General features: G+C 46.8%; 1 protein-coding gene across 1 annotated transcript in view; it reads right to left on the reverse strand.

Moving 5' to 3' along the window:
- The window catches only part of TDRD5 (tudor domain containing 5), a 2,293,977-nt gene that overhangs the window by 1,378,114 nt on the left and 903,149 nt on the right, over positions 1-12,714 (reverse strand). The window contains exon 7 of the mRNA XM_069641474.1: positions 3,307-3,460. Coding sequence (XP_069497575.1) covers positions 3,307-3,460 — 154 coding nt within the window. The remainder of the gene's footprint in view (positions 1-3,306; positions 3,461-12,714) is intronic.

The raw sequence follows: 12,714 nt of genomic DNA on the forward strand, positions 1-12,714 counted from the left end.
CAGTAATTAAAGAAGTTAAAGCATAATGCTTGCCTTCTTGTCTTTACTAGAATCAAGACTCCTGCGCTGTAAGCTTGGGCAATTTTCATTGTTGTTTACTATGTGATGAAATACTGTATACATTCCAATGAATTATACTGCTCCCTCAAACTGTATGTAATTGCAAGTATGTAATAAATAAGTTTTTTAAAAAAGATATAAAAAACAGAAACATTAACTTTTTCTATGGAAGTGATGAGCATTTAAAATAAATGTGAACCTGAACCCCCCAGAGGTAGAAAGGCCCCCCAGAATAGAAGGCCTACCATCCCTTCCCTTACAGAAACTGGGCATTTAAGGTTAAACTTTGCATAAAATGGCAGCACCTACAAAACCTAACTTACATATGGTGACTTGCCAGGTAAAGGATGATATTATTGAGGCTGCATTGTGCATGTTAGTAAGCTATACTTTGCCTATGATACCTATATCAGGCAACTGACTGCATTATTGGGACATGTGGAGGGACAAAAGGAAGACGCAGACACAGCGATGACATTTCCAGGATTTATAAGGCCTATCTTCCCCTATTGTTATGGGGTGTTCCCTACCTATATAAATAACTAAGGTGCTCGTCAGTCGTCACGTAATGTCCATATTATTAAGTCTGCTATCCAAATAAAACAAAAACTAACTGGCCCTACCACTATTCAAAACCATCTGCGGGGTCAGGAGAATGACTCCCTTCTCCTGATGATGTAGTGGTCTGCTTGTATTTTTCAAATGTATCTTCTTGATATCCAATCTTTAGTCTGGTCACCTACCGTGTCAAATCCTGTAACTCCTTTATAATGTCTTTGGGTTTTCCCTTATCCTTAGGGAGGGCTCGCCAAGTAACCTTGCATGCACTTTGTTTTGTCTTTTGATTGTATTGTATTTATTGTTTTTATGTAGCGCTTTAATCCAAAGCGCTTTACAGTATAACAACAAAAATACATCAAACATGGAACAATAGAAGCAATAACAGTATACATGAATCAAACCAGAAAAACAGCATGTGGAACAATTTGCATATGAGAAGAAAGAGGAGAGGAGGGGGAAGGAAAGAAGAGGGAGAGAGTAGGGAGTAGAGTAAGTAGTAGGAAGAAAGGAGATCTTAGAAGAGAAGTGGAAGGATAAAGGGGACAAAGAAGATGGTACTAGAAGGAGAGAGAGAGAAAGGTGAGAGGGGAAAAGGTCTCAGGCAGGGGAATGAAGAAGGAGTGATTTCAAAGAGGAGCAGAAGGAGGAATAGTTGAGGATGGAGCGGATAGAAAAGGTAGGGAGTTCCAGTGTAGAGGGGGCAAGGAGCTGAAAGGAGCGGAAACGAGAAGAGGCACAAGGGGGTGGGGGAACGGACCGTAAGAAGATATCAGCAGAACGAAGGGAGTGAGAGGGGGTGTAGAATGAGAGAAGAGAGGAGAGGTAAGGAGGGGCAAGGTCATGAACATAATTAAAGACAAGTTAAAGGAAGTGACATTTAAGTTGGGAGTGGAAAGGAAGCCAGCCTAGGTAAGAAAGTGAGTTGGAGATGGAGTCATGGGAGATAGAAGACAGAGGGTACAGATGGCAGAGTGGTAGAGGGATTTGAGGGGGGCAAGATGGGAAGCTGGAGACCGAAGAAGAGAGAAGAACAATAGAAAAGGCAGGAAAAGATGAGGGAGGAGATTAAAAGTTTGGTAGCATGGAAGGTGAGAGAAGGATGGTCTTTACGGATATTAAAGAGATGGTAGCGGCATGCGCGAGAAGGGAGATATGAGTAACGGAGAGAGAAGAGTCAAAGTAAATTCCTAGATTACGAGCATGGGTGGAAATAGGAAGATTAGAAGGGGAAAATGAATAGAAGGAGGGGTAGAGGGAAAGAATAAGACTTCAGTCTTGTCAGTGTTAAGAGAGAGAGAGATGACATCCAGTTTTTAATGGCAGTAAGACAGGAAGAGAGATTTAGCTGTAAGTCAGAGGTGAAGGAAGAAAAGGAGAGTAACAGCTGGGTGTCATCAGCGTAGAAATGGCGAGAAATCCCAAAGGAAGAGATGATAGGGTTGAGGAGTGAGGTGTAAAGAGAGAATAAGAACGGTCCGAGGACAGAGCCATGAGGAACGCCGTAGTCCAGGAGGGAAGGTGGTGGAGGTTCGACCACCCCAAGAAACGGCGAAAGAGCGGTGGGAGAGGTAAAAGGAGAGCCATTTAAGAAGAGGGCCTTTGAATCCAAATGAGGAAAGAGTATTGAGAAGTAAGGGGTGATCGACAGTATAGTATCGACGGCAGCAGAGAGTTCAAGGAGAATGAGGATTGCTTAGAATAGCGAGCGGTAATGAGAGAGTTAATGACACTGGTAAGAGCGGACTGAGTGGAAAGTTTGGGGCGGAAGCCAGATTGAGAGGGAGGCAGGAAAGAGAGGTTAGTGACAAAAGTTGAGAGCTGAGAATATGCTAAGCGTTCGAGTATTTTAGAGAGAAAAGGTAGAAGTGACATTGGGTGAAAGTTGGAAGCGAGAAGATGATTAGCAGAAGACTTCTTCAGTATAGGGATAATAGTGGCATACTTGAAGGCAGAGGGGAAGGTTGCCGTGGAGAGACAAGTATTGAAGAAGGAGGTTAGATAGCGAATGAGAGGGGGTAAATCTTGGGAATAAGAAGGGTTGGGATGGGATCAGAAGGGGCAGCAGTAGGGTGAGATTTAGTTAGGAGGAGAGAGACATCAGAGGGAGTGATTGGAGAAAATTCAGACATGTGGGCCGAGGGGGAGTGCAAGGAGAGGGGGGAGAGGAATAAGAAGGAGAACAGACAATTTTTTGGTGAAGAGATAGAATTTTTTTAGAGAAGAAGTTAGCAAAGTCAGAAGGAGAGAGAGAAGTAGAAGAAAGGTCAGGAGGGGAGATAAGACGAGAGAGGGTTTGAAAGATACGACGAGGATGAGAGGCTTGGGAGTGAAGGAGGTTAGAAAAGTATGCACGTTTAGCAGAGTTAAACAGGGTTAACACTGCATATTGTATGCTTTTACCTTCATTTTTATTAAAAATATTTAATACAATACATTTCTATAACTGCTTTCAAAATTAAGAAGTGAATGGTGATGAAAAAAATGTGAATACTCTGAATTCTTGGCAACCAGTTAGAGAGTGCAACCAAGTGTCCAAATGTAGCAGAAATACCTTATGTAAAAAAGGCTTTTTTCAATTTCTATTTTAAAATATGTATAGGAGAGATGTGCATTTGTAATTTGCATAGGTATTGAATATGTTCAGGATAAAACTAGCCAAAATAAGCAATAAAGCAGGGCACTTACCGTTACCCATATTCCACTTCTTGGCATCGAAGATTCTGAGATCCTTGTCACCCTCTTTGCTCTCCAGGTGGAGGATATTACTCAGAGATGAAACTAGCTCCAGCAGATCTGCAAAACCCAGCTGCTTCAGAGGAATTTCCTCCTCAAAAATAGCCTGAGAGACAGACATATTAGTTTACAATATCTGTTCAAGGATAGTTGGGGGCAGGGAGTGAAAGAATTTAAGAGAGAAACAGACAATCTTAGAACAACGCCAAAGTCCAGGTGTCTTCACAGAGACTGGACAAGAGGGTTTTAAACAGCACAATAGTAAACACACTGTTCAAAACATTGACAGGGGACAAAACTTCAAAGGTTAGCAGAGAGCAAGCATTAGCTAGCACACAGGCCAGCCTATTCAGAGGAAAGTCCTAATACACAGAGATAGGTTGATATACATACTTTTAGATGGGTATCTGTACACCATGGGCATGTATTCAAGCACAGGAGTTTCGAACAACATAAAAGATCACTTGAGTGAAGCTTGAGATTCCAAATAACTCCGAAACCCAAGGTTAAATGCACCTATGTGTTGATGGCCAGCCATCTATATTGTTAAAGATTTTAAATTCCCCCTATAAATCCCTTTCCAAACTCCTGAGGAAGGACTGGCAGTCTTGGGTGGATAGGGGGGGTCAACATTAAAGCATAAACAGCTAACAAAAATGCATTTATTGTCCCGTCACCTTCCACCCACAAAACGCAAATAAAAAGCGGGCTTTATACCACTCTCTCCCATGTCTCCTTTCTTTCCCCGCCTCCCAAAAGGCCTCAGAGCTGGAGCTACATGTTCGTCAAACGTTACTGGCCAGCAGCAATGCCCTCTGCAGTCGGCCTGTCAAAAGGACAGACCGACTTCTGAGGTTAGACAAGTTCACCGACACGGTTGCAGTTCTGTACTCGGCTGTGGACCACACAGGTCAGCATTGCCCTTTTAGTACTGCACCATGACCCTTTGTTCCCATAGCCTTTTCACAACACACTACCCAAACTCGCTCTCATGTCATTTTTTAACACCATTATTAGTGATAAAGTATTTTAAACGACTCAGGGTGCGACACACGGTAGCATTGGCATCCATAAATGCTAAATTTCGATGGCTTTTAGGTTCTGCATTTTAACCATATCTTGCATTCAACAACTATATTTTGTGAATGTGTACTTTAAAAAAGAAATGATATACATGCTTATAAGAGAAGCATAATTACAATTAAAGATATATAATCAAAAAATCATGATGCTCTACTTTAACAGTGCTACCCTAGCAATTCAGCAGTGCACTGTGCGTAGTGAACCTTGGTGCAGTCCTGGCAGGGCATAGAGTTTGCCTCATGGTGCAGTGCCCCGGGCATCATGTCTGCATCATATAAAAAGAAGAGACAGGTCTTAGCTGCACTGCCAGCAGTGTATGCCCAGCAGCCATGATGTGAGCACATTGGCATTGCCTATGCCACCAGCCAAAGTCTTAAACTGTACCTATGGCACAAAGGCCCTCTGATTTCACTTTACCCGATTGTTTTCTTAAACTTCTTTCAACACTCCTCATTAAATCTGCCAAATCATGAAAATGTCCTGCAGGCGGTATACCCAAACAGGGGGCAACAGTAGTAGACAATAGCACTCAATGAAGTCAGGAGGCACACACCTCGCTTGTATTGTGACGCACGTAGTTGGGGCCTTTCCCCTTCCTAACAACAACCGGATCGCAGAGCCAAGCAGAAAGGCCCATAATCGCATGACCAAACTACAGAGGCGTGGGACTACAACATAAGTAGCGTGCAGGCAAGGTACACGGAAGGCCATTGCATATTAGGCACGTGTGCTCCACTGACTACTATAGGGATACTGGTGTACGTGGCAGCGCAGAGAACAGCTGTACAGTGCTCATCGTATAGTGGGCACGGTGACTATACGCAGATAAATTGAGAAGAGCTCACTGTGATGCTGGAAATGCATCAGAGGGACAGGGCCTCTGAATCCTTGTCCTTTACTGCTTTTTATCGTGTGTTCTGTCATGTTTTCTGCCCAGGAGTCCATGTGGGACTCCTGGCAGTGGAGCTCTCTCTTTTGGTTTGGTGAACAGACCCATGGGATACCCTTATGGCACCCATGGGTAGGGGTACAACCCTGTGCCCCTAGTGTATGTTTTTGGGCACCTGTGGGTGGCCCCAGAGCAGGGTATGGGCTGGTGGCAGCTCTATGCTGAATTTGACAGGTGCTCTGGGTGTCCTCCATTTTGGGATACCCAGGCCCTGCCATTGGGATCAGTTGATTCCTGATAGAAAACAAGATGGCCCCTGTGGCCTCTTGCTTTCTATTGCCTGTTATCTTGTTTTCCCAAAGTCCTGGGAAGCCCCGACTCTGTCCCTCCCCCCTGACTGGCTGTTTGGTGGAAGTTCCATATATGGTGTTGTTGTGAAGGCCCAGCTAGACTGACTGGAGCCTTCCCAGTGACTGTATGTTGTGGGTACCTCCTGTGGGTGGGACCTGGGTGAATGGAGTGTGTGACCAATATACACTCCTTGTTGTGGTTGTCTGGTTTCTGGCATGAGAGACAAAGACTGAGACAGCCCTGCCCGAAACTGGCCTGAATGCAGTGTGTAGTGTTGAATGGCTGGGTACTTGTCCCAATCCACATTCCTTGTTGTGAGTGTCTGAAAGGGAGGAGTGTGGCCTCAATGCACTGTGTGCCTGATTGGCTGACTGACTGCATGAATGCCCTTCTGTATGATTGGCTGCTGAGTGTGTGCCAGCAGTGTGGATGGGAGGCAGAATAGCACATCTGGGGACCTCTCACCACTGGTAAGAGTCAGGAACGTTCAGGAACGTTCAGAAGCATCCTGGAGCTGAGTCTCCACTCTAAGAGTAACTGGAACTGCTGATCCTCGACGTCCAGCTGGAAGAAGAAGACTTGCTGTGGCATTTGCTTCGACCGATCCGAAGGCTGCCGAAATCGTCGAAGGCTGACCCGAGAGAGGACCTTGTAAGGCACTCTCTTCCCGTGCTCCGAGGGACCATCGAGCACCGCTCCATCTTCGCCGAAGCGCCCTGGAAGACAGACCCTCGAAAGGCTGTCGACCCGAGACGGGACCGCCGAGGAGATCGAAGTGAAGCACCCGGACATCGCCGCCGTCGAAGTCCATTGTCGTCGACCAGGGTTCGCAGGTTTGTGTAACCGCTGGAGGCCCGTCGAAGTTGTGTTGCCCAGCTGTGGGAACCACTTGACGCCGTGCCGCCGACGACCGGAGCCGTCCGCTCCTTTGCCTAAGAACATTCGAATCGAAGGACTCCCTCGTCTGCACCGTCGACCGCTTTATCCTGCCGGAGAAAGTCGAGGACGACCAACGTGCGGAGGAGAAACCTGCCGGTGGGTTTCCCGCCACCCGAAGATCACAAAGACTCAAACGACTCGACGCCCTTGCTGGGCCTCCGTCTCCACAATCTTTGCGGTCCAGAACTATTGTCACCGAGGTGCCCCGCACGCCTCTGCCTTGCAGGACGCCGACGCTCCGACGCCGACGAGCACCGCTCGGACGAAGCTGCCGCCTCATCGACGCCGTTCTACCCTGTTTGTCGACGGACGTTCGACGCCCCGTGCCTCCCGCTTGAAAGGGAAGGCATTCAAGAAGGGCCGTCGATTCCCCGTCGCCGAACGCCGAGTTTCTCGACGATCCGTGACTCCCGCTTGAAAGGGGGTCGCTCAAGAAGGATCTGTCGACGCCTCTTCGAAGAACTCGACTCCACCAGGTACATTGGGGGGGTAAAAACATTATAGGAGGGAATAAGACTTGCAGAACAATATATGGACTGGGCTTGTGCTATATCTTTATTTTACAGGTTGCCCAGGTGGGGGGATCTCCACACAGAACTGTGTCTAGTGGTAGGGGCCAGTATTCTGCCTATTGCTCAACCATCTTATTTTCTCTCCTCTCTCTATTGCTGGTTTCACCCTATTGATCTGTGCGACATTGTTACAGTATTGTTCATGCACTTTAATGAGATCTAATACAAAGGGTGGTACCACTTTAGAATTGTATATATTTGCCATTGTTGATTTTCCTGAGTACAAAGTGAGTTATTATGATAAGTGTACATAACCTGGAATATTGATTATATAAAGACTGTGTTCTAACCAATACAGTGTGTGGACATTCCTTTGTGGGGGCTTGGGGACTACACTGTACTTAAGAACCAGCCTGCATCACCTTCTGAGAAGCTAGGCCTTGATTGCTCGACCATTGCTACCGTAATAGAGAATCTTGGCTGGGGTCTTCTGTGCCTCTCCTCTACCATATAGAGAGCAGAAGTACAGACACCCCCCACCGGTCTTCTTCACACTCACCGCACCATCATCTCACTACGGCGAAGGGATGGCTAGGAGAGATCACAGCGGATCAGGCCCAGAAACAGCATATGGGCCACAATACGTAGCCGACTAGGCAGGAGTAGCACTAGGGGGCACATAAACAACCTGGAGAGAAGAAAGGGCAAAAGGAAGTGGAGAGGGACACATTACGGTGTGGTCTGGCTGGGCACGCCCTAGGCTCCTCTTCCACCCCGGCCTGGCACGAAGGACTTACACAGAAGTTTGACAGTGCTAGACACCGGAAGACGCCCTCACCTACCAAGAAGTATATAAACACCAAATAGCCAAAGGATCCGACATTTGGTATCGCATAACAAGGCCGAAAGGCGGGAGGGGGCACGACAGGCAGAGAAAGCCTCAGTACCCCGTGGCACTCCTAATTAGGGCGTTAATCTGGAGCACAGAATGCAGTATTGACGAGGTCTTCCTTAAGAAGATACGGTACGCCCAAGAATGAAAGGCGGACGGGGGCTGCATGGAAAAGTGGGCACTCTTACCCCGAAGTACAACAGGAACTTAAGCATTGGGAACCATAAGAGACAGAATCCCCCAAGGAACAAGTAAAATAGAGGGCATTACAAGACTTGCGGGGCACTAGGACATCGTAGGGCAACAAGAGCAAGAATAAACCGACCACATTAGAAACTTCACAAAAGGCCAAGCTAATCATCAAGAAGAGGGCAGTGGAGACAAAGACAAGGCACGGGCAGCGCCCCCAGCAATCATGGCCAACCCAGGTAACCAACAGATCCTGGAGCCCATTGCGGCACTTCAAGCAACACTAGAGGTCAAGATTGACGCTGTGGGCATAGATGTAGAACTGTTACGACAAGATGTCCGACCCATAGCGGAACGCACAGGGAAATTGGAAGAGCAGGTCAAACAGAAGGAAGGGTGCAAACTACGAAAGACATTGATATCCTCCTGCAGACGCTCCTCATAGCCAAGGTGCTGGATTACAAAGACCGGGAAAAGATCCTGGCCTTTTCAAGGTCAGGAGGCACAATGCAAAGGACATCAGCCAAAATGACAGTATACCCGGACTACACGTTTCACGTCCAAAAGAGAAGAGACCAATATATCACTACAAAGGCCAGACTCAAGAAGACAGGACTAAAGTACATGTTAATATATCCAGCAAGGTTAAAAGTGATATACAACGGGAAAGTCTTTTTCTTCGAGGCGCCGATAGAAGCACAGGAGTGGATGGACAGTGCCCAGATATCAGATTGAATAGAATAGAGCCAAAGTGTTTAGACGAGAGGATGAAGTTACCATGTGGACTGCTATAACAGAAGCCAGAATGAAGGGATGGGTTTGTCATAGGGGAGATGTGTGTTGGCTAAATTGTAATAACTAACGGCGAGTATGGAAGCAATACAATAAGCGACATAGATTACAGGAGCAAAATAGTGGATCACAGAAACCCGGTAGAAGGAATGCTGAGAGCGAACCCACTCCCCCCATCCCCCGAGAAGTAGTTTTGAGGGCCACTGTACAGGGCCCGCCCGTAGGGCATCAGGTGACTGATCTAGCGACCAGGTCAAATGGAGCAGAAACAGGGAAGTCCTGGCATGCCTAGCATAGCTTGACAGGTTACATTTTGGTTTGGTTTGATGTTGGTTTGGGAGGTGCGGGGGGACAGAAGAAGAGAGCCTGGCATATAGTGTTAAACACTGCATAAAGCTTTTACTGAGACTAGCCATGGGCTGGAGGCCTCATTGACACCCTAGAAATGGAATATAATGGCTAACACTGTTAAAATGATGACATGGAACATCGGGGGGTTAAATAATTATGTAAAACATAGAAGAGTGAGCATGTATATCAAGAGGAACAGAGTATAGATAGCGCCGTTACAGGAAATGCATCTGGATGCCCAAAAACAGAAGAACCTGGGGAGGAGTGCTGGTGGGTTCCACTTATTCGATTTATGCCAGAGGGGTCCTCATTTGGGTAGACCCTGTTATCCCATTGAAAGTGTTGACCATGAAGACAGTTAATGAGTGCAGAATGGCAATGTTACATGGTATGTTAGAAAACCGGGAGATATGCATTGTGAACACCTATTCACCAAACCATGCTGCCACGGTATTCTTCAAATCATTGTATGCAAGACTGGGACCCTACAGGGATGGAATATTGATATGGGGAGGGGACTTTAATTGTACTTTGTACACGATAATAGACAGATCTGATGATAAACACAGAAGGCCGTCTCCCCCAGCTAAGGTGTTGAACTCGCTGCTGCAGCACTTCCAGTTACGAGATTTATGGAGGGTACAACACGGTGGGACAGCGAATATTCGCACTACTCGGCTCCACACAGAGTGTATACGAGAATCTATTATGTGTTCGCCATTGAGGAGCATGTGACCAAATTCTCAGAGGTGGAATATCTGGCCATGGTTCTTTCAGACCACTCCCCACTCATAGCGGAATGGCGGGTGTTTGCTCCGGGACCACCCATACCTACATGGAGGTTGAGTAGCAAATCAATGTTAGATAAAGCGTTTGCTGAACACATCAGAAAAAGCACAGTGGAATATATTGCAGTAAACAAGGGTAGTGTACAGAAGTGGGCACAGTCTGGGAATCGTACAAGGTGGTCATCAGAGGAGAAATTATAGCGGAGTCGGGCCGGGGGGATGGGGTAGTACATACAGTCATTGTCAATGAACTAAAGAGCATGGAAAGAAATTAGCAATATTGGAGAGGGAGGCCAAGGGTCATGTTGAAGAAGTGATTAAACTGAAGCATGCATGCCTAGTACAATGGGATAGGTTGGGGAACCTTAAATATGAAAAATATCTGGAAAAGAGCCATGCACAGGGAGACGAGCCTGGGAGGATGTTGACCTGGTCATATAGAGGCAGGGACATCAGATCCCCTACATGCTCCATCCAAAACATGGACAAGGTAGAGGTTAACACGCAAACTGGCATTAATGAGGTTTTTGCAGAGTATTATAGAGCATTATATGCAAGTCCCCATGCCGGCAAGGACAGGGACCTACAGGATACCCTGGATCTTATCACCCGACCACAATTAGATGCATATCAGGCGGAGGAACTGGAGGCACCCATAACTCTGGAGGTGGTTGTGGCCACTATTAGGTCATTGCCTAAGGGGAAGGACCCAGGCACAGATGAGCTCAACAAGGTGAAGGACTGGTGAATTCTACCTGGCCTACGCTGGCACGCTGGCGCCGCTACTGGCAAAGGTGTACAACGAAGCGTACGCAGAAAGGATACTACCAGAGAGCATGCAGGAGGCCCTGAAAATCCCGCTACTAATACCGAATAAAATAGGCACAGACTGCAGATCCTATAGACAGCTGTCATTGTTGAATCAGGATAGCAAGATCCTTACATCAATTCTGGCAAACAGGCTCTGCAAGGTAATACGTGTACTGATCAATCCCGATCAGACCGGGTATGTACCAGGGTGGAATATCGCTGAGAGACTACGATTTACAGCGTGAAAGATCATGCTACAGAGTGTGCGGTAGTGTCATTGTATGTGGTTAAGGCATTCGACTCAGTACACTGGAATTGGTTGCATGCCACTATGACAAAGATGGGGACTGTGCCGCAGTACATGAAGTGTGTACAGCTGATATACACCAAACCGATGGCCACAGTCTGTATGGGGACCACATAATCAGACAAATGGGAACTCTATTGGGCATAAGGCAGGATTGCCCGCTGTCCCCAATGCTATACATCATAGTGGCGGAACCGATGGCGGCGTACTTGAGGCAGGAATATCGGAATGCGAGTATAAACAGACAGGGTGAAACATGTAGTGTCTATGTATGCGGATGATATGTTGCTGTATCTGAGCGACCCAGAGAGAAATCAGCCATATCTTCTGGAGGTACTGAATAACTCCAGTACATTAACAGGTATAAGAATAAATAACGTTAAGTCAACTTTGTTCCCATTGACCGTGACAGCGAATGTTACAAAGGAGAACTACTTGTCCTTCCCCTGCCTTGGAGTAAGAACTCCTTCAGATACCGGAGAGTAAACATATATCACAACCCGAAACGAGAACACTAATGCAATACAGTACAGGCCAGAAATGGGTTCGGGAAGTCAATGTTTTCTGGAGTAAGTTAACTCCATCGGTGATGGGCAGAGCGGTGCTACTAAAAATGGCGACACTGCTGAGACTCATGCATTAATTTGGGAATGTCCTGTATAATATTCGAAAGCAGTATTTGAGACTTCGAGAAAATATGTAGGTGCTTCCTGTGGCATGAGGGGAGGAACAGGGTGGCTCTGAACGTACTACAAAGGCCATATGAACACGGGGGGGGGGTTGAAGATAACAAATCTTTAGCTGTACTTTCTGGTATGCCATCTACAATATGTGGTACAATGGATGGCCGACAATCCCACGACAGAAATGTTGCTACTGCAACCGGCAATACAAAAGAGGTACCCAAGAGACCTACTTTGGATCCCCGCCAATGAACAGAGGGGTGGTCCTTACCTGGTAGAATTAGGCCTCGGGGTTTGGAGGAGGGCCTTTAGAGACATGGGGCTAGAGGATCCGCTCTAGCCACAGAACCCTATAGCGGCAATCTTACAGGGTATGCCAGGTAGTAGGGCAATGGTCCGGTCAAGATTGGAAGAATGTGGTATAGCTACGGTAGGGGACCGACGAAATGAAACGGGGCTGATGACTTTTGTCGAGCGCAGGAGGCCACGGGTATACATAAGGGCCAGTTTTTGTTACCTAACACGGTGGTAAAGGTACTGAAAGATAGGTGGCCGAAGAATAATGAAGAGACCAGAGATTGAAGAACTAGAGACGCTGTTTACAGTGGCAGAGGGTGGACATGCCATCTCAAGGATCTATGAGGTACTGATAGAATGGGCCTCGCGAGCTGAATTGAAGTGCAGGGAGAGGTGTGAGAGGGAACTGGGTAAGCCGTTTGAGGATAGAGAATGGAAGGAAGTAAAACTGCACCATAAGAAGGTCTCTAGAAATGC

Source organism: Ambystoma mexicanum, chromosome 1q (genome assembly GCF_040938575.1).
Source record: "Ambystoma mexicanum isolate Mex_15411 chromosome 1q, UKY_AmexF1_1, whole genome shotgun sequence".
Taxonomy (NCBI): Eukaryota; Metazoa; Chordata; class Amphibia; order Caudata; family Ambystomatidae; genus Ambystoma; species Ambystoma mexicanum.